A 23,538-nucleotide genomic window follows, 5' to 3' on the forward strand; every position below is an offset into this window, starting at 1 on the left:
TGAAAAATCAAAGTTGGCACCCGTGGAGAATAGAAGAACTATGAACGTGATGATGGTTTCATCACATCTGCTACAGTGGTAGAAAAGCTGAAATCTATGTACACCTAAAAATCTGAAAAGAAATTCTTTTTCTATATTAAATGTCCTTTGAGTTGTCCTTAAGTTTTCTACTAACGTCTCGACTAACGTAGCATTAACCAGATTTAAATAAAATGCTCCATTTGCAAAATAAAAGCATTTTAAGATAGCACTCGTTTACTTAACCGTGTAAAATTTTGAACATCATCACACTCATAGTTCTTCCACAGACATAACACAGTCGATATTTCTCACTGTAAAACATCGTCTCTAAAACATTACCGCCATCTGTTGAGCACACTGTGGTGGGCAGTACGGCGTAACAGATGGCGGTAGCGTGTAAACGTCAAACGCAAGGGAATTGACTATGCGCGCCACAGGTGGCGATAACACCAACAACAATACTTTTAAATTGACCGTTAAATGCTTGTTCGATGAATAACTTCCGAGTGTTATGTCTGTTTGTCTGTGGTTCTTCTATTCTCCACGAGTGCCAACTTTGATTTTCCTAGAGTCGGTGTATAATGAGTCACGCCAAGAGTGAAGCCAAGTCTACCTATTGAACTGTCAAACCGGCTACCTATCGTGCAAAGTAAACAAGCATTACGATGCTATGAAAGGTCCACGAAAGGTATTGCAATTAAATATTAAATATAACAGAAGAAATGATCATATACACGCAGTGAGCATTACATTTGTCATGCGATACGTTTTGTAATGATCAGTAATGACAATTTCTACTATTTTTCCTTAAGATAATTCCACAAAATCACTGATATAATGATATACTACAGCCGTTATTTTTTTTCCTCGCTAGAAGTCATTTAAAGTTGATGCAGAAGTCCTCTGTTGCCAAGTTAAAAGAAAGGGAATCTTTCGAAAACCGTGTTGCGAGTTCAACTGTTTTTCTCTTGGCGTGACTCATTATACACCGACTCTAGATTTTCCATATCCATTTGACAGATCTTCTGCTCGATTGGAACACGGCGAATGAGAACGACCCAAATTTGAGTTTAGTTCACTCATAATCGCCAAGAGTGCAGGAGCTCAGCGATGAGTAAAATTTGTCTCATGGTTTCCTGTGGAAAACCTAAAAAATCTACCGGAAAATGAGGAAATTGACGAAAATTTTATTCAGTCTCGGAGTAGAACCAATAGACTGAGTGAATCCAATCTTTACTTTTCTCAAATTCGGGAATTTTTCCCTGGAAAAACTTGGGAAAACACGAGGCAAATTTACTCATCGCTGAGTTCCTGCACTTTTGGCGATTATGAGTGAACTAAACTCAAATTTGGGTAGTTCTCATTCACCGTGAATATACTCAGCCTCTTTAGTGGAGACCTAAAGACCTTAGGTCGAGACGACTTCTTTGGACAGCAGGGAACATCAAGGCCTTAAACGCTGTCCAGACTGGAGAGTTATAACATGTTATAACGGTTGTCAAATAATTGCAACATAGAAACCACCATCAAGATAGCGCTATAACATGTTATAACCATAGAGGTAACTCTAAGACCACTGGGTCCCGAAGAAAATCATTATTATTTTTGGCTCACTCAGTACCAGAACAACGGTCCCAAGCAGTCCCAAGCTATTTCACTCACCCCTGCATGTTCTGCATGAATCCACACACCCCTGATGTTATCTGTCAAACTTTCATAGCGAATCAAAACAAACATAGTGTAGTAATAGAATTTCAACTAGAATAGGGTACGTTAATCGTTTGCTTGGGACCAATAGGCTACTAAAGTGGTGAGCCAATTTAAAATCGTTAGTTTCGTATTGATTGTTGCTAAAAAATTGACGTACTTCGATTTTCATAACACGAACCGCATTCTTGTATTCCAAAATCATTTTCGACCACTCTTTCGTGTATCTGTCATTTTGTTATTTCATAAATGTCGACTTCTAGTGCTGCCAAATGCATTTTGCCGACATCAAACTAGTTAACGGTAAATTTATGTTTAATTAATTAAATGCTACCTTATCATATATATACTACAGTTTATTATTCAGTTCCAACCTGGATCGGGTATCAAGATTGGGTCCGCTTGTTTTCTCACAAACGTCAGTTTGCTCGTTTATTTTTAAACCCTGGCTCAGGTTGAGGTTTGCACTGACAAAAAGTTCGGTTTCGCACAAATCTAAATTTTTCACCTTAAAATCTATCCAGCATTTTACGAGCGCTCATGGCCGCCACAATCTGGCTGATTTGCTGGTAGGGAACATTCGATTTAATGTTTGGGTTATGTCGTTTGACGTATACACGATTCCACTTCTAAATGTCCGCCTATTGCCCATCAAACATTGCACAGCAAACAAAAAAAAATGTAATATCGATCAACGTAATTCAAGCTGATGTATGAAATAATGATGTAATAGCAAAAGCAGATACAATATTACATCAATGGATGTAATTTTGTTCGCAAAATCGATGTACATCGTACAATGTGATATTACACAACCGATGGATTGACCTCGGGATTGACCTGGTTGCAGCAGTTTCGATGTAATATTCAACAACTTTTTTTGCTGTGTGCAAACAGGATAAGAGATTTTTTCAGGCAAAAATATGCTTCTTCAGCTAACAACCCAACAAACAATTTGAGTTGATGAACAGCTGATTAAGCTATTTTTTAGCTGAAGAAGCTTGTTTTTGCCTGAATAAGCTCTTATTCAACATTCAATGTTTGTTGGGAAATCGCTTATTCAGCGCGAGGGACAAATCAGTAAAAACTAGCTACTGCGTAATGATGAAAATGTGTGCAAAATAATCAATGCGTTACAAAATACATGACAGTGTATCAAAAATATACTCAAAACATCTCAATGCACACAAATATGTGTAAAGTATGCCAATGCGCTGATAAATGCGTGTTTAAATTTGACGTTAAAAAGTATATTCATTTCGCTTCTTAATATACGTAAAGCTGCATCGAAAATACTTGAATGATTTGCCCCTCGATTCAGGCTGAAATCAGCACAAATTGTTTGTTGGGATAATCTGCGAATATTTTATTTTCAACTGGAACTTCGACGCTCGCTTCGACGGTTATAAATAAATAAGCATTTTTTATGCAATTCGTGCGCGATCATGTGCTGCAAAACCCGGATAAATGGGATCGAACTGTTGCAAACGTCTGTTCCCATCGTGCTACCCGACCCGAACGTCGTGTCCACCCCTGCTACCACCTCATCGAAAACCGTCACTTTTGACAGAGCTGTCAGCTAGGTACAAAAAAAACTTTCCATCTCCCTCCGTCTGCCGAGCGACCCCAATCGCTGGATGAAGTGAAAAGAGAAAAAGCTCGCCCTTTCATTGCAGTTTCAGTGAACGAAGTTTACCATTATGGCTACGTCGTCAGGTAAAATCCGCTAATTTCACCGTGTTCAGTGCGCCAAAAGTGACCAAAAATGTGCGGAAAAGGTGCCCCCGGGCCGTGGCCATCCGGTTCGATTGGGAAAAGTGATCGCCGACTGTGGGCGGCGCGGTAAATTGCCTATCTAATCTCGGTGGTACTCCCATTCGTCGTCCGTCGTAACTCTCCTGCTGGGAAGTACGGTGAAGGAAAAGAAGTGACAAAATAACCGCGTGGCGAAATCTTTTTCGTAGTGCCGTGTTCCCCGCGCTGCACCTCTCGCTCTTGCACCCGAGCAACAGCCTCCGTCGCGGCCCACTCTCCCGGGCTCAGGGGATGTGCTGTCTTGCTCACACCAATGGGCGGGCAGTGAATCCCCCGATGGGGCTACGCTTTTTTTTTGCAATTCACGACGACTAGAAACTCCGTAAAATCTGCGTTTTGGTTCATTGAAGAATAGAGTGCGCCCTGTCACCGTCTGATACTAGTGGGCTGTTGTTATCAGCAGCGAGGATGGGACGATTTTCGATAGAAGTTTGTTTGAATTTGCTGCAGGAGAAGAAAATGTTTGGCCTAGACCGAATAAGAATGCTACTACAACCGTAAAGGCGCGCGCAGTCGCCAAGCGCCTATTCTTATTCTTTTTCACACATTGCTGCTTTCCTTTCCGCGTCTCTTTCATATTTTCGTTGCCGACGATGATCAATGGAAATGGGGAAGGGTTGCCAGCTAGAGGTTGAAAGTTTTGGTTTGACAAACAGTTTGCGGACCGATAACGAGGTAGTTTGCCCGATTGGCTCGGCTCCTTCAGTGGGGTGATTTGGAAGTATGTAGTATAAAAACAAGGCGTGAGTCATCATGAGGATGAGATGATGAATAATTTTGTTTAGCAAAATACTGTTGCAAGTGAATTAGACACTGTTACAGGTTATGCGAGATTCGAGAAAAAAGTGTTTTGTTCAAATAGTAATGAAATAATTTTCATCAGGATATAGAAACACATGTTTTTATACGTATTTCGGATTTTTTGATTTCCGATACTGTAGAGCACCGAATGTCGTACGGTTTTTAAATCCCGGCATTTAAGTTTTTAATTCAATTGTACATCCGCTATGCAACATAATGAACATGGATGATACAATAGGATCATCATAAAATGTTCGTGGCAGTGCTGAGATTTGTCATTGTCATTGACAGACTTTCGCGCGATATTGACAAAATTGTTCGTCACATAGTCACTGACACACTTGATCCTCAAAAAAACCTTCGTCAAAATCTCATTCATTTTTTTGTCAATGACAAAGATTCACCTGGTAACAAAAAGTGTAATTTAGTACATTCTGTGTCACATTATTGTTATCCAAGTAGCTCAGGACGTAGATACTTGTTCATTAAAATGGATCCATGTAATTGTTTTGCTCAAGTCATTTAATTTCGTTACAAATTTAGCTAATAAACAAATCTACACATGTTCGTCACTGATACCATTGTCATTGACAATTGACATGGTTTGCCTTGACTATGACTGTTAGCTCAAATGAGTGACCAAAGCAGAATTGTCAATATCACCGTGTACTGTCGAGATTTTGCAGCACTGGTTCGTGGTATTTAGAGCATATCTGGCTTTAGTCATACTCTTTAAAAAGTGTCCGGAATTTTTGACTAAAAGTGAAATTGGTCAAATTCCAGCATCTTGAATATTTTTCTTAGTCACTAAAACTAAACTTTTCAAGAACCTAATCTTGAAATCAGAGGGTCAGAAGGAAAGGGGTGCAAGTGACAAACAGAACCAGATACTTTGATGCGATAATATGAGGACTTCTCTTAACACCCCCATTTCCCTGTTTAAGTGTCTACGTAATGTATGGACAGCCCTAATGTGAATAGCGTTTACAAAATTTTACTCAAAGCTGACAGGGCTGGTAGCAAATCATTTTTAGTGGCTAGGTTATTATTTTCAAGTCAGTCGGGGCTGATCATTTGGGTTCTTTCATTTTGAACAAAAAAAATAGGGGAAACGAATGTAATGTCGGTCTAAATGCCCCTAATTTGGGCCCATACATAAATTCAGCAATCGACTAAATTTTCAATAGCGACCAAAAATATCCATTAGTACCGTCTAGAATAAATTGATAAATAGCAGATTTTTAGCGATGAGCCCAATCTTAGATCCATAGGCCAACATTGGAGCCATTTCCTCTATATCGCTTAATACTATACATTATCTGAAAGGGCTTCGTTTTTTGAGCACGATTCGATCCCATTTACTTCCATCTCGATTTTTAAACAAAACTAACTAAATGACTAAACTCCATACAAAGTGACGTGTTAAAAAAATCTAATTTTTATTGAAATGTCTGTGTGCTAAAATGTTCAGTCGCTGGCAAAAAACAGTTCATAAATGTCACGACATTTTTGCCGCTTGCTAGTTTGTTTTTGTGTGTCTTCACACACTACGGTCATTGCGAAAAGTTAAAATGTCATGGAAAAAAATATTAAACACCAGTGGCCAGTGCTCGTGCCACAACTGCTGCGGAGTCAATCGATTTTATTTTGCAAGCCAATCGAAAACTGCTTGAAAATTTTCTCAAGTATTGAATTGCTTTGCTCTTCTTCAGTTGAATCCAGCCGAAAGCTCTGAGGTTTTTTTTTCGTGTTGGGTATTTTGATCACTGCGACCAGTACTTAGATCTATTGTGATATATTCCCCGTTTTAATATTGCTTTATCAGCATGTCGTAACACCATTTTATGAAGCGACCGACATAGACTGACCGAAAGCATTTTCCCAGTCAGGTATTACATTTCGAATGAATTGCACTACTTGGCTGGGAACTGAATTCCAAATATCAAAGGGTTCTGTCAGCCCCTTATCCAGAAAAATACGCCTCTTATTGAAGATTGCTGTACAAGAGCATAACAGGTGTTCAGAGTCTTCTTTTTCTATGCCACATATTCGACACATGTCATCTTGAAGTTTTCCTATTAGCTTCAAGTGATATTTACATGGACAGTGCCCTGTTATTAAACCAGTGTACATACTAGTGCTAGTCATTGAAATGCTCGGATTAATAAACCGTTTCGACTGCCTAGCAATGAGAGTGTTGTTCCAATTGGTCTCCACTTTCATTTTTTTCCTATTTCTTGAACTCCATTCTAAGAGAGCAAGCAGAAACTCCACATAATGGTTCTTGTCCTATAAATTGTTGAGATGATCCAAGCCTAGCTAGTGTGTCGGCTTTCTCATTCCTTTGAATTCCACAGTGACCAGGAACCCAAAATATGTTCACTTGGTTTTGGCAGGCCAATTTTTGGAGTGACATTGCACATTCCCATACAAGTTTAGAATTACATGTTGCTGATTTCAAAGCATTTAGTGCTGCTTGGCTATCAGACATAATGCAGATATTCGAATGTCTATAATTTCTACGCATGCAAATTTGAGAACATTCAAGAATTGCTTGGACTTCTGCTTGGAACACGGTAGGCCAGTAGCCCATAGATATTGAGATATTTATACCTGGACCTGTTACCCCTGCTCCTACACGATTATCCAATCTAGAGCCGTCTGTATAAAAGACAAATGATCATGGAAGAATGTTTGGTCCCCCATTGTCCCACAAATTTGATTAATTTCAATGAGATGAGAATACGTCACGATGGGTAAGAAGAGTAACTACATTTGTGGCTTCTGAATGTTTGGCTCCAGTTTGACAGTTCATAGTGGCTCCCAGTTGACAAGCATATTTAGTGACCTGTAATTTTCACACTTTTCCTGGTTTGTGACTTGCATCCCTTTCCTTCTAACCTACGCAAATATCTGCAAGTCCTAGATTTTGATTTATCTAGCATACTGCCTATACACGGATAACATTCCCATGTGGAATAACAGCATGTCGAGAAATAGCAACTTTTATTTTTCCTTATATCTTATGACTGGGACAACCCAGTTTTGGTATTGTTTACGATATTTTCAGATCCAAACAGTACACCTATTAAAATTCAGGTTGTTGGGAAACTTGGGCGATTCGGTTCGCTTTCTCCCTGATTCGGACGAATGTCGACTCGCAACGTCGAATGTTTTCGATAGCGAACCGAAGTAAACAGAAGAACGCGTGGTAAAACTATTAGCAATTGTTTACTTAAACTAGTAAAGGTGTTTTAAAGTTACTTGTTAGTGAAGGGTTGTGGTTTAGCTAAGAAATACATGTTTAGATAGAGTTGGAGAAAGTTCCGTGATTGCGCAGTATAAATAATCATTGATTTACTTCATGCAGTTGAAGCTAAAATATTGCTATTTTATTCGAAGCGCCAAAAGAATTAGTTTCAACTAAGTGAAAATTGTAAGCAAACGCGAGTACTTAACTGCAACTATTAAAATACTTGTTAATTTGACCCATCTCATCATTAGATAACCTAACCTCAAAACTGAATAATTGGATTGGAATTCTCACGATCCGATTTTCTTGCAGAGTTAAAAGAAAAACGGTGCATCAGGTTTGAAGGAACAAAGTGGAATTGACGTTTATTCTCTAAATACTTGCTAACGTTACAAAATCGCTGATGGTTTGGTGTTCACTCCTCCCTAATCCGCGATGTCTAAGAATTGGCGTAACTCGGCTTGCTTCAAAAGGGTAATTGGTTATACGAACCATTGTTTGCGATGCTGATTGCCGACTGATTATGGCAGCAGATTGGCATTGCTTTAACTTCGGTAAGCTCCGAACGCAGATTCTTCCACCACATCGCTTCTTGAATGGTCCGCGAAAGTGCCATGAATTCCGCCACTTGCATGGTGAACAAGTCCAACGAAAGATGCCCTTGCACTCGATCTCTGACAGTTCGACTTCCCAGGCAATGTGAAGCTTCACCCAAGTCTTTCATTTGGACTTCTTAATCAAAAATTTCTTCAGCTTCTTCAACGCCCGCTTGTTTGTAACTATCAGCAGGTCATCTACGTATATCGTGACAAACAGCATAATGTCACCATCCAGGATTCAGTACAAGCACGTATCTACTTGTGATCGTTGCAGTCCGAATTCTTGCAATACGGCATCCAGCGTTCCGTTTTATATACGGCTCGACTACTAGAGGCCGTACAGCTCTTTCTTGAGTCTGCACACCATACCGTTGACCTTATCGAATCCTTGCGGCTGCATCATGTACCATTCTTCATCACCTAGCTCCCCCTGCAGGAACGCAGTGACCACATCCATCTGATATACATCGAAATCGGTTTTCACTGCCACATCTTCAAAGTCGATTCTGCGAGCAATCCTTCACCACGATACTCGCTTTGTATCGCTGTATGTTGCCGTTGGATCCACGCTTGGTGCTAAAAACCCACTTGCTACAAATTGCCTTACGTCCTTCAGGTAGATCGGTTAGAATGCACGTCTGATTCTGGTCCAACGATGCGATTTCTTTCTTCATCGCCTGCTTCCCCAGCTTTCGATCAGCTCGCCGCATGACCTCGTCGTAGGATTGTGGATCATCATCCATGGAAACAGCGATCGTTGATGAATCGGAAGGCTGGGTGAGAAAATCATCGAATCATCACCAGAAAAGGAACCGTAACTAACAAAATCCTCATACTTGTCTGGGTTGACTTTCTTCAACTGGTCTTGTTTGATGCGGTGGGAGCGCAGGTTCGCTGCGGGCATCTTAGAAATCGTCACAAGATGTGCTTGAGCTGCTGTCCGCTGATTCCGCTTCTCGTCGTCAGAGCTGGCTTCGTTCTCATCAGAACATTCGATAGGAACTATGACTTCTTCTGTGAACAGCTCCACGAATTCGACTGGCTTCGAATCATGTTCACAATCTGTAACGGTCTTTGGAATGCTTTCGTTGATAACGATTACATCTCGACTGATTATGAAATCGTTTCGCTCCGGATCTTATACACGATAGCCCTTGGTATCTTCGCAATATCCAATGAACGCGCCTTTCACCACCTTTGGATCAAACTTTGTACGCTTCTTCTTCGGAACATGCACCATCACGCTTGAACCGAAAAGTCGTAAATGCTTCAAGCTTGACTTTCTCACTGTTCATACTTCCTCCTATCAGGAGTCTTCCCTTTGATATACATAACAGGAGAGCGATTCACCAAAGTATGCTGCCGTTGATACCGCTTATGTTCAAAAATCCTTCTTTAGTCGAGCATCGTTTAGTATACAGCGAGTCTTCCCCACCAATGTGCGGTTCAGCCTTTCCGCCATACCGTTTTGCTCCGGTGTATAAGGACAGGTCTTCTGATGATGTATATCATCGTCCTCCAACGCTCGTCGCTTAGGGAATTCCCCTCCATTGTCGGTTCGAAGAATCTTCATTTCCTTACCCGTCTGTCGCTCAGCCTTTGCTTGAAACGATTTGAACGCCTTAAGGTGATTCGCTGTGACATCTTCATTCTCGTAACCACTTCGAAGCTGTAAGTGCACACATATCAGCTTCTGTGACACGTGCATTGTTACATTGTTACTCTACGTTTGCTGCACTGTAATTTAAAATGCGCAGTGGAAGTGCATGCATAGCCTACGTGGCGGCCATTAGTGGACTCTTCAAGGAATCACCTTAAACGCTTGATTATTTGTTTGCAGGAAATAAACAACTCGCTTGCTTGCTTCGTCCGATGAAATAACAATTGCCACAAAAAAAGGGAAATTCATAAGTTCCAGAACCATTGATGTTCTTTTTTCACTTCTCTGGAACGGTCATTTGTCATTTGTTATTAAAGGAATACGGTGCGGATGGGGCGGACAGGAAATAACCAGGACAACACTTAACAATGAACAAGTTTTATTAACGATAAAGTTATCTTGGTATGACTGCTCTCTTCAGTGTCTTGATATGGAATAACGCTAGAAAATTGATTGGAGTGTTCAAGACAGCAATCCAACGCCTACTTTGTTAACACCCCCTCTCGTTTGGATACTCCTAGCTTCGTCCTTAATTCCTCAAATCGGCCAGCGTCCAAGGACTTGGTAAAGAAGTCAGCTAATTGGTTCTCACTTGCAATTGGTTCTATCAGCAGCTTCCCAGCGGTGACAAGATCCCGAAGAAAATGATGTTTGATATCAATATGCTTCACTCTCTTGCTCTCCACGTTCTTAGCCATGCCGATGCACCCACGATTGTCTTCATATATGGCAACTGGCTCGATCTGCTTTTCACCCAAATCGCCTAGGACACCAATCAACCATATTGCTTCCGATGCTGCAGCGCTTAACGCCACATACTCTGCTTCACTTGATGAAGTGGCGACCGTCGTTTGTTTTTTACTAGACCAGGCAACAGTCGATCCAAACACCTGGAAGACAAATCCGCTCACTGACTTCCTGTCCTCGGTATCGGTAGCCCAGTCTGCATCCGCGAACCCAACTAGTGGTTTTGCTTGAACATCCCGGGTTAAAGTCAAGCAATGATCCATCGTCCCTCTCAGGTAACACACTACTCGCTTGAGCGCAGTCCAGTGCTGTTGTCCGGGTTGAGCTTGGAATCTCCCCAGGTACCCGACAGGATAGCAAATGTCCGATCTCGTTGATACCATCACGTACATTAAACTTCCCAGTAGCTCACGATACGGTACTCCATTAGCTTCGGAAACTTGACGATAAAGCTGCAACCCTTTCTCCATCGGGGTCCTTGTAGGATTGCATTCCAACATGCCAAACTTCTGGAAGATCTTTTCTAGGCTTACTTCTTGAGACAGCATCATCTTTCCGTCTTGTCGATTGTAGCGTATCTTCATGCCAAGGAAATGGCTAAGCTCTCCACAGTCGGTCATGGCGAACATCCGGGATAATTCGTTCTTCAATTTCAAAATTGTTGACAGCTTCGCTCCCGCTATGAGAAGGTCATCAACATATAGTACGACGAAAATGGCATCTTCCCCCCTCTCGTCGGTACGGGTGTACAGGCAATAATCGTGCTTGGAACGAATAAAACCTAACTTCAGCAGCGCTTGATTGAACTTCTCGTTCCAGCAGCGAGGGGACTGCTTCAAGCCATACAGACTCTTTTTCAATTTGCACACCGTGCCAGCTCTCGTCTTGACGCCGTTCGGAACCGCCATGAATATTTTCTCTTGCAGCTCACCGTGAAGAAACGCCGTCTTCACATCCATTTGGTGGAAATGGAACCCTTTTTGAACACCGGCAGCCAGCACAATACGGATTGTCGTCAGCTTCGCCACAGGTGCGTAGGTTTCGTTGTAGTCCAAACCGGCTTTCTGCAAGAAACCTTTGACGACCAACCTTGCTTTATAGCGCACAGGGTTTCCTTCTTCATCCTCTTTCGTGCGGAAGATCCACTTTGACTGCAGCGGTTTGACGCCGGTTGGGCATGGCATTAATTCCCATACCTTGTTGGCCTCCAGGGATTTCAGTTCTTCATCGATTGCATCCAGCCACAGTTTTTGGTCATTCCGCGCGTTGATTTCATCGTACGAATCCGGGAAATCTGGGAATGTTGAAATTTTTCCAGCAGACGTTGCTCTGAACCCAGTTAGAAAGTCAAGAAACTTACCTGGGAGCCTGCACTCCCGTTCACCACGCCTAGTGTTTGACTCTGAACAGTCTTCACCTCTTGATTGTGAAGGAAGCGCCCCAGGTTTTTCAAGTTGCTCCTCAGGTTGTTCGTCTAGTTCAACCTCATCCTCGTCATCACTTAGCACAGGCATCGCGTCTTCGAACTCAACTTGCTGGTCATCTGGCTGCTCTTCCAATTCAGCTTGCTGGTCATCTTCGACGGCCGGATACAGCATTGGAATCACCAACGGTACCCGCGAATCTTGACTGTCTTCAAAAGCGTACGGTAATGAATTCTCGTCAAATTTGATGTCACGGGCTATGAGGATTTTTCTTGACGTTCTATCCCAAAGGCGGTATCCGTTGGGAGCATAGCCCACCATCACCGCCTCGCGACACTTGTTGTCCAGCTTTTTCCGGAGTTGACCTGGCACCCATGCAAATGCTTTGCATCCGAAAATCCTCAATTTCGATAGATCAGGTTTCACACCGGTCCAATACTCAGCAGGCGTACGGTTGTCCGATAGAGCAGCAGTAGGGCAACGATTTAATATATACGTACCGGTAAGCACTGCTTCCGACCACATGTACTTGGGCATATTCGAGTCGATCAGCATTGTCCTTACCTTTTCAATTAGCGTTCGATTGAACCTCTCGGCAACTCCGTTCTGTTGCGGAGAATATGCTACGGTTGGCTGGATTTGAATCCCCTTTCGCTTGTAGAATGCTTCTTGTTCCTTAGAGCCGTACTCACGCCCTTGATCCACGGTTAGCTTGCTGATTCGTTTTTCGAACTGGGCGGTCACCATCGCTTCGTATTCTTGAAAACGACCAAAAACCTCGGACTTCTTCTTCATCACATAGATACACGCAAAGTGACTATAATCGTCGATGAATGAAACAAAATACTTCGATCCATCCCAGGCCGGAGAATTGATTGGTCCACACACGTCCGAGTGAATCCGCTCTAGTAGACGAAGGGTTCCGTCGAAGGGTTCTCTACATTGCTTACCGAGCACGCAAGTGTCACAGAACCCGATAGCATTGACCTTCGGACCAAATCGTTCCGCCACACTATACCGGGCCAACGTGTTCATCGTGGTCTGACTGGCGTGACCCAAACGACGATACCAGAGTTTTCCAGCGTCCGATGCGCATAGATTTGCGGTAGCTCCTGACACGTCCAAGTTTAAATCCAATTCGTACAAATTACCTCGTAGATGCGCTACTCCAATTACTGAGTCATTCTTTTTCATCATCGTTTGATGCTTTCCACCACGGCTTGTGAATAGTACGTCGATTCCCGCTTGGGACATCTTCTTCACGGATAGCAGGTTTCCTCTCAGCTCGGGCACGAAAATCACATTTTTCATTTCAAACTTCACACCTTCTCTTGATAGTCCAGTAACTTCACCTTCGTAGTTTCCAATAATTGAAACACCATCTTTGGCTACATCGATCACGAACGGTTGTTTGAGTTTCCTCACCGACTGCATGCATTCCAAAGTGTTCACCAGATGGTCGCTGCATCCAGAATCCACAACGAAAACTGACCTCTTATGTTCCGTCTTCGTCGGCATCTTGTTCACCATGAATGAAACTGATTTGCTGTTAACGGCCGCATTCACCTTACCTTCTGGCTTCTTAACATAGCAATCTTTTTGCATATGTCCCACCTTTCCGCAACGATGGCATTTTCCGGTAAACTTTTTGGTCTTCTTATTTCGTCCTCCGACAAACGCTGCACTCCTATCTTCACAAGAATCTTCCATCCGATCAGACCGCTTGGATTCCTCCGCCAACAATCGTTGCTTCACGGTTTCCAACGTCAGGTCCTTTTCGTTTATATTCTCTAAAGCTGTTACCATGGAGTCGTAGCTGTCGGGAAGGGTCAAAAATAACTGTGATACCGTATCGTTCTCCTCCAATTTCGCACCAGCGGTCTTGAGCTGCCGTACGATGTCGTCGAACTGCTGGAAATGATGCCGCATTGAAGTACCCTCCTTCATCCGAAGTCTTGCCAGTTGCTTCCGTAACAGAGTCTGACTTGCCACAGACTTCTTCGCGAAGGTGTCTTCGAGTGCCTTCCACATATCGCGAGCCGTCTCCTTGTCCCGTACTATGCCAAGACATTCATCGGAAAGGAATCCGACCAGTAGTGACTTCGCTTTCCGATCTGTCTGCATAAACTTCGCTCTTCCAGCATCCGTTGCACCAGGAACTTGCCCCGTAAGCGCTTCTGAAACTTCCGCCGCATCCAGGTAGAGTTGAACGCGAAAACGCCAGTTCTCAAAGTTCAATCCGTTTAGCTGCGGAATTCCAGAGCCTTCCTTCGTAGACGAGCCCATAACCTAAAGGAATACGGTGCGGATGGGGCGGACAGGAAATAACCAGGACAACACTTAACAATGAACAAGTTTTATTAACGATAAAGTTATCTTGGTATGACTGCTCTCTTCAGTGTCTTGATATGGAATAACGCTAGAAAATTGATTGGAGTGTTCAAGACAGCAATCCAACGCCTACTTTGTTAACAGTTATTTAAGTTTTAAAATAATTTAACCAAAATTTCTTTATATTTTTACCGTGTTTATTTTTTCTGAAAAAAAAGTTAGTTTTTCTACAAGTGACGTTTATGATTTGTTGAAAAATATGGAATACGCCACCTTGATTTTTTTTGTAAGATTCAAAATGGCCGAATTTTCGCTCATGGGAATCATTACCCATAACTAACAATTAAGCAAAGGTTCATGCAAATAGGAGAAGGTCGCCTCAGATCGATTCGTTATTTGGTTTTAAGTCCAACAAATTTAATATTTTAAATTTTTGATGAATTTAAAAAAAATATTATTCGAAGCAGAATGGTGGAATTTTTCTTGGTTAGCCTTCTCGTTTTTTGTTAGATCCCACAATCTTAAAAAATAAACAATTCTGAATCCTTAAATTTACTTATATCTTTTTACTATGACCTTAATTGATGTCTTGAAATGTTCTTAAACGATGATTTTTTTTGACTACTGTCAAACTGTCGCTATTAGCATAACAGTCCCATGCTTTGAATTCATATTAGCATGGGACTGTTATGCGAATAGCGGCAGTCTACGTGAAATATACTGCCCATAATCGCATATCAGTCCCATCTTTGCTTGATTTCCTATCCATATGGGACTGATATGCGATTATGGGTAGTATATTTTTACGAAATATTGTCAGCTTATAAGTTTTTTCATTTATGGATGGATTTCAATTCTTATCACACTATTTGATTCAGATTTGATGTAAGCTTTGTTTGGCTATAGTAGTTCATCACTAGCAAACTAAGCATTTGTTTGGCTATAGTAGTTCATCACTAGCCAACTATTAAAAATTTACCAATAAGTCATACTCAACCAATCACGTGCTTGCTTGCTTGTTACAACTAGCGAGAGAACTGAAAGAACTGGAGTTGGTGGCTGTCACATCATTAGGCCAGGAGCCCGACGTTATAGTGGGGGTGTGGCATCTGCAGGGTTCTGCATTTTCGAAACAAAGAAAAGAAAATGAACTCTTCGCAGAATCGCTTCTTTTCGAGCAATATAATTTTAGTTCGTCAAGTGTATCAGTTCATTTAATTTGAAGCAAATACTTGTTTCAATTGACGCAATGAATGACTCGAAAACTGCTTCCTTCGTTTTTCCACTTTCACTTCAATACGGGGCTCATTCGACTTGTCACGCGTCACGTCGTCAGGTAGCAACATACAGTATCCGGATAGTATCCGCGCAATATCGGTTGTCGATAGTGATGGCATCCGGATTACATGTAGTAATAAAATCTTATTTTATATTAAACGAAAATTAAATTAACGAGGCCATTCTGGAGTCCAAGATGGCGGTCATCAGGCTCAGGTAAAATCTATAATATGATTATTTTCGGAACGTGGACGACGCGTAGATGCCAAAAATCGGTATTCGACGCCATTTTAGAATCCAAGAGGGCGAACATGAGGTTTCAGAAAAAGTTTTAAATATCCCCCTGAAAATCGATATTCGAAGTCTTCTTCTTCTTCTTCGCATTTCAAACTTATTGCTTATCGCATATTAGCTTATTGCGTACTCTCAACTTAGTGTTCTGGATGCACTTCCACAGTTATTAATTGAGAGCTTCCGATGTCTGTACCATTTTTGCATTAGTATAATAATTGTGTGGCAAGTACAATCATACTCTATGCCCAGGGAAGTCGAGAATTTTTCCAACCCGAAAAATTCCTAGACCGGACCGGGAATCGAACCCAGCCACCTCCAGCATGGTGTTGCTTTGTAGCTGCGCCTTTACCGACTGAACTAAGGGAGGCACCAATATTCGACGTCATGTAGGGTATTTGACACTTCTTCTGACATCGGAAGCAACCATCTTGAATTTCAAGGTGGCGTCGGACAACGATTGAGTGAGTCCGCAGTACTCAGGTTGACAGTATTTCACACGTTTTCTGTACCAAAGCCGCCATCTTAGATTTTAAAATGGCGTCAAACATCGGTTTCTGGCATCTAGACGTTACTGGGATTTCGAATATACTCACATTGATGGGTATTTGATAGTATTTCCCACTTTTTTCTGAAACTAGAAGTCTTCGTTTTTGAATTCAAGATGGCGTCTGACCAGCGAATCCAAACACATAAAGCAACCAACGATACAGACAAAACGGTTGCTACGACTACTATGACAAACTCGCTCTGTAACAAAGCTCGATCCGAATGGTAGAAGGATAATGATATATTGCTTGCCTGCTTTGTTGCAATATACACGGATGAGGACATAGCTTGATATGAATCGGGAAAAGACATAACAAAAAAATTCCCATTAACACACGTGTATCATCTTCGGCTTTACTTCGTGAAGCAGCTTGCCAACAATTTGCTCGTTTCCTTCTACCGCCCCGAATGAGTTGGGTCGCACGAGCTGCTTGTAATGAAAAAGAACGGTGAAGATTATATCATTATTGTTTTCCACTTCTGACATAGCGTTATTATTCGGTTCGTTGATCGCTTGTTATTTTGTCATTTGGAGATATTTTTGATTCCTTGCGTCTGACATTGATTTTCGGCATCTACGTGTCATCCTCGTTCTGAAAATTAGCCTGATTCTAAAAAAACGTATGTATGGGTATTTGATAGAATTTCCCTCTTTTCTTAAACCGGAAACCGCCATCATAGATTTCAAAATGGTGTCGTAGGGGAAAAGTTGGCTTCGGCAATACCTTAACCTATTATCGTCAGGGGGTAAACAAAGTCCTAGAGCACTCAAATTTGGCCAATAGTTGCTCTGAAACACAATGTATTCACATGTCAAAATGGAGCTCTCAAGGACGTTGTTTACCCTCCTGACGATAATAGGTTAAGGTATTGCCGAAGAAAACTTTTCCCCTATAACGATTTTCATTCTCTAGACGTCACCCCGATTCCAAAAATACCTATATTGATGAGTATTTGAAAGTATTTCCCACTTTTTCTTCAATCGGAAGCCGCCATCTTGAATTTCAAAATGGCTTCATGTATCGATTTCCGGCCTCTAAACGACATGCTGATTCCAAAAAATACTGACTTTCAATTGAAAGTGATGGTTGACAGCTTCATCGTCGCTTTTCGACGATTTTCGATTGAAAGTGACTTTTAATCGCCCTATTAAAATGCAAAAGTTCCTCACCGTAGAGCCTCACTCTCTGTTTTCACTGAAGGTGCACTCGATAGCGCTCTCAAGTGTACCTTCCGGGAAAACACAGAGTGTGGCTCAATCGTGCGGAAATTTTAATATTTTATAGGCAGATTAACAGCACTATACTATCTATTTTAACATGGGTTAACTGAAAATACAATTGGATTTAAAGTTAGCATTCCATATAAAAAAAAAAATTATGAAAAAGTGCCAAAAGAGCGATCCATCCCTGCGCAATCTTGTACTATTCTGCGCAAAACGAAACCAAATAACATTCGATGCCTGAGACTAAGTATTTTTTCCTGTAACAACGACGAATTTGAGCAAGTTTCTGCAGTGGGATCAGAAGCTATTGATTTATTGACCGATATTTAGGGGAGAGTGCAAACACTTTGGTTATCATATTTCCCATTATTTCTAAACATTGAAGTTCGCATGCGTTAGCAACCAGTGCTGCCAGTTTGCCCGAAAGTCACTTCCTAATTGAACCGGCCACCTTTTCCCGGTTGTTTGAACACGCATTTCCCCCATAGGTAATTAAACGTTAATCATAATTTTTTATTTCTTCCCCGTACAATCCCCCTTCTAGGCAAAAAAGGGAAGAAGACTTCCAAGAAAAACAAGCTCTCGCTCGGCGAGTTCCTTACCGACGGAAATGCGTCCGCCGTATCACAGGTGCAGGTCGCCGTACCGGTCAAGTTGCGCAACTGGGCCGACGAGTGCGATGACGACGAGGACGATCGTCCGACCCGCACTCAGATGATTGCCCTACCGACTGCGCCGCGGGCCACTCGGTTGCTGAACGACGACTCCGTTCCGCACAATCCGCCGTTCCAGGCGTACATCTCCAATCTGCCGTACGATCTGACCGAGAGCGATCTGTACATGTTCTTCGATAAGATGGAGATTTCTTCGTTGCGCCTGCCGCGGGACGATGGTGATTCCGGACGGTTAAGAGGTTTCGGCTACGTTGAGTTTGCCAAGCGTCAGGATCTGATCGATGCGCTGTCCATTCCGGAACCGATCATCCATAGCCGTCGCATTCGGATCGACCTGTCCAGTGAGAGTGACAATAAGCGTCAGCAACGCAATCGGTACGACAACAATTATGGCGGTGACTCCGACCGTCCGATGGGCAACTGGCGTGACGCACCTCGTATCAACGCTGAACGTGACCAGGGCCAGCGAAGACCTTATAACAGCAATTATAATCGGGATCGCGGTGGTGAACGTGGTGATCGCGACCAGGATCGTGAACGCTACCCATCGGACAGTGGTGCCGGTGGTAATTGGCGCCTTGGAGATCGCCCAGCGCAGGCTGCTCCACAGTCACCGCCTTCCAGTCGGAGAGGCTATGACCGTGGTGGAGATCGTGGCGACCGCGGAGACCGTGGATTCCGACGAGGAGGTGATCTCTCCGGTGACCGCGGTGGCCGTCGGGATGACGAACCGCCAATGGAAAGACCAAAGCTCGTACTGCAGCCACGTACCTTGCCATTGCCGGAGAAACCCAAACCGGAATCCGAGCCGGATGATTCGGAGGAAAGAGATGCCAGCCAGGAACGCAAGTACGATTCTGAAACATCCGAGAACAAGGAAAATGAAGAGCATGCAGAATCCCGCCCAAAACCTACTCCAGTTCCCGCAGCCAATATCTTTGGCGATGCCAAGCCGGTGGATACTGCCGCTCGGTTGAAGGAATTCGAAGAACGGTTGGCCGAAAAGCATCGCTTGGCACGGGAAGAGCGCAAGAAGGTTGCTGCAGCTGCTGCTGCAGCTGCCTCCGATGCATCGGCTGCGGCTGGCTCGTCGGCCGATGAAGACGGCAAGGAGAAAACCGATCCCAGTAAAGAGGAAACCGCCGAAGAACATTCCGAAGAACAAAAGCGGCAACCGGAACCGAAAAAACCGGAGGAACCCGTCAACTGGCGGGTACGAAGCGATGACAAGGATGGCGAACGGCGTGCACAGTCCCCTCAGCGGAGGTACAGCCCGTCGAGACAATACAACAAAAGACCCGGTAAGTGTTCGTAGTGTTCCATTTTTTGCCGCCGCCGTCTTCAACGTTTTTTAAGTGCCACCATTCGAAAGGGCCTTGAAGCTTGTTGTTGGGCTGTGAGTGCTGCGTGTTCTGCGCACACGAAGTGGCCAAAAAGGCTCTTTCCAATGGTGGTGCGCGGTGTTTTGAAGAGATCCGGTCTTTGCTTATCGTTGCAGATGATTACTCAGATAATCGGGACAACCGGGACAATCGCGACAGGCAAATGAACCGGGACAATCGCACCATGAGAGACAACAGACGTGACTACAATCGGTAAGTGTGCGGGCTCTGGGAAACTAAGAATCCGGAACTTGGAATTGTGAACGGCAAGACATACTTTAAATGTTGGAACATTAATAGAGCATGCTTCAACTTTGAAATAGCGTTAGGTATATTCCTTCGCCTATGTTGTTTATATTTCTATTGCAACAAAAAAGTTTAATTCACTGTACATTATTTGTGGAAAAAAGTTAATAAACAAAATCCTGCAAAGGAAAACGTATTGAACGAACTTCGTTAAACTTCATCGAAGTACAGGGAATTTTGTAAAAATTCAGTGTACTTTGTAGATGTTCGGCAAACTTTTTTTTTTTTTTTTTTTCTTTATTTTAGAGATTTTTAGCCTGAGGCTAGTTCATCTCTTAGTGTTCGGCAAACGTTGTAGAAGCACAAATCGACAAATCCCACAAGCGGTTCCAATGATTCAGCAGTCCCATGCTACTGGTACCCTGCAGGGACCGAACGATGGTTATCCGTCTAGTTTTGTTGAAATCTTCCCTGGAAACTAATTGGGAAGCACAGATCTCGCCTAGGTTCCAGATATGGCTCTGCAGTCCTCTTTCCTTCCTGGTTTAGTTGAACTGCCTTTTCCATCAGACTATTCGAAGCATTGCACTCTGTCATCCGGAACCGGCTCAATATTTTGTTCACGTTGAACGTCTGGGATAGTTTGAGCTCACCTGAATTCAGACGATAATCCAGTCTCATCCCCAAGAAAAATTTAGCTTCACCGCAGTTGGACATTTCAAATTTCGTTGTTTAAATTTTAGAATTATCTCCAAGTTCCTTCCGAGAATAAGGAAATAGTCCACGTACAGCACCAGATAAACCTCGTCGGATTTCTTTATTGACACGTAGAGGCAGTAATCTCACTTTGATCTGGTCATGCCCAACTTCAACAATATGCCGTTGAGGCACTCGGTCCAACAACGTGGAGATTGCTTGAGTCTGTGGGGCGCGAACGCGGACCGCGAATAAATAAAACGAATAAAACTTGTTGTTTTTAATCGACAATCTCAAGGAGCTCTTTATTGTCTCACGTGTTTTACAACTCTGACACTTCCTCTTTTTCTCTCTGTTCGCTCACGAGGGGTGCGCTGATTGAAAGCAATACCAAGCACCACAGAGTCCCCCCCAGTTACACCAGGAATCTAACTTTGTGTCCTGATTGTGTGATTTTCGTATTTTTATCGTCCTGTGGATGACCATCGCAGATGAATGCCGGTTTGATGCGGTCGATTGAGATTCGTTGAACTTTCCCATTAATTCGAAGATCCATGAACTTTTCGTGACGATCAGCTACTTCGTACGGCCCTTCATACGGTTGCACAAGTGGTTTCTTCACAGCATCTATTCGCACGAACACGTGACTGCACTTTTGGAGTTCGTGATTTACAAATACAGCCGGTTTGACATGATGGTTTGGGTCAGCAGGCTTCCATTTGCGCATAGTGGATTTCAGTTGTTTTGCAAATTCAGTGCGATCGTTATATTCGTCTGTTGACTCAAAATATTCTCCGGGTATACGCAGCGTCTGTCCATAAAGCAACTCTGCTACCGAGCATCCGAAATCGGATCGATAAGCCGTTCGTAGTCCAAGCAAGATTATAGGAAGTTCAGCAGTCCAATGTTTTTGACTCACTGTCATTATGGACGCCTTGAGTGTTCGGTGGAATCGCTCCACCAAACCATTTGACTGTGGATGGTAAGCTGTCGTTCGAACATGTTTTGATCCTATCGCTCTTGATAACTCACGAAAAAGGTCCGACTCGAATTGCCTTCCCTGGTCTGTCGTTACAGTCTCAGGTATTCCGAAGCGTGCAATCCACGTATCGACAAATGCGCGAGCCACTGTTTCGGCGGTCATATCGTGTAATGGAATCGCCTCCGGCCACCGAGAATAACGGTCTATGATTGTTAACAGATAACGATATCCCTTCGAAGGGGGCAGCGGACCCACTAGGTCCATGTGCACATGACGAAATCGGCTATCCGGTAGGGGAATCTTTTCGATTGGTGCTTTCGTATGTCGATGAACCTTAGAACGCTGGCAGGATAAACAGTTCTGAACAAATTGCTTGATGTCCTTATTCATGTTTTTCCAAACAAATCGATCGGCAACCAATCGACGAGTAGAGCGAATTCCCGGATGTGCTAATCCATGGATGTGTTTCAGCACTGTCTGGCGATGTTGCAAGGGGTGTACGGCCTTACCTTATTTTGTGAAACGTCGCAATACAAGGGTACAGATGCCAGGGGGTATTCCGAGGTTTCAGTTTCAGTGAACTTGATGTTAATAGAAGATGCTTCAATTCGACGTCCGCCTGTTGGTCTTTGGCAACCGTTTCGTAATCAATTGCCATAGGAACGTTGATTGCTTCGATTCTTGACAGTGCATCCGCAACAACATTCAATTCACCGCTGATATGCCGGATATCGCTGGTGAATTGGGATATATATTGTAGATATCGTTCTTCGTGCGGCAATCTGGAATTTGGACTTGAAGTTAACGCTGTTGTGAGTGGCTTGTGGTCGGTGAATATAACGAATTTCCTTCCTTCAAGTAGGTGACGAAAGTACTGTACGGACATTTTCATCGCAGTAAGCTCCCTACCAAACGTTGAGTACTTGAGCTGCGCTGGCGAAAATTTTTCGGAGTAAAAGCCCAATGGCTTCCACCGTCCTTCGTCTAACTGCTGGAGAACCGCACCTGCTGCTGTGTTCGACGCGTCGATGAGCAAACTTAGCGGTTTTGTAGCATCGAGAAAATGCAGCAATGTGGCGTCCGCTAACGAAGTTTTACATTCCTGGAACGCTTTTTCGGCGGTTTCTGTCCATGATAGCTTCTGGAATCGATTTTTCTGTTGTCTGGGATAAGTCTCCGTAATTCGATCTGGATGTCAGTGGCATGATGAATAAACCGTTTATAACTGTTAACCAGTGCGAGAAACCTTCGAAGCTCTTTGACAGTCGTCGGAAGTGGAAATTTGACGACGGCATCGACGCGATTTGGAAGTGGACGTACTCCATCCTTGCTAACCAGGTAACCAAGAAATTCCACACTTCGTTCCGCAAAATGGCTCTTGGCAACATTTATCACAAGTCCGTAAGATCGGAGTCGTTCGAACACTGCTCGTACGTGCTGATAATGTTCCTCCTCCGTCGACGAAGCTATGCAGATGTCGTCTACAAACACCACCACAAAATCCATATCGGCAAACACCTGATGCATAAATCTTTGGAAGGTTTGGCTGGCGTTGCACAATCCGAACTGCATCCTCGTAAATTCGAAAAGCCCGAACGGGGTTATGACGGCCGTCTTCGGAATATCTGATTCTTCCACGGGAATTTGATGGTCCGCCCTTTCGAGATCCAGTGTGGTGAAAATGCTTTTGCCCTGAAACGTATTCAACAGGTCGTGGATATGTGGTACGGGATAGCGATCTGGAACAGTTACCTGGTGTTACCGTGCTTCAAGGTAATCACCGACGAATCTCCACTGACCGTTCTTTTTCGGGACGCAATGGAGAGGACTAGCCCAACTGCTGCTAGACGGACGGCA

The 23,538-nt window shown here is 43.2% G+C and overlaps 1 protein-coding gene across 2 annotated transcripts in view; it reads left to right on the forward strand.

Moving 5' to 3' along the window:
- Nucleotides 1-3,350: 3,350 nt before the first annotated feature.
- The window catches only part of LOC135705515 (eukaryotic translation initiation factor 4B-like), a 30,895-nt gene continuing 10,707 nt past the window's right edge, over nt 3,351-23,538 (forward strand). The window contains exons 1-3 of one of the 2 annotated variants that reach the window (XM_065227289.1): nt 3,351-3,444; nt 18,246-19,682; nt 19,886-19,970. In XM_065227289.1, coding sequence (XP_065083361.1) covers nt 3,429-3,444; nt 18,246-19,682; nt 19,886-19,970 — 1,538 coding nt within the window. In that variant the 5' untranslated portion in view covers nt 3,351-3,428. Of the gene's footprint in view, nt 3,445-18,245; nt 19,683-19,873; nt 19,971-23,538 lie in introns of both variants that reach the window. The other variant, XM_065227288.1, reaches the window with a different exon arrangement.

Source organism: Ochlerotatus camptorhynchus, unplaced genomic scaffold, assembly GCF_037179485.1.
Source record: "Ochlerotatus camptorhynchus isolate MF236.1 unplaced genomic scaffold, CSIRO-AGI_Acam_v1.1 ptg000268l, whole genome shotgun sequence".
Taxonomy (NCBI): domain Eukaryota; kingdom Metazoa; phylum Arthropoda; class Insecta; order Diptera; family Culicidae; genus Ochlerotatus; species Ochlerotatus camptorhynchus.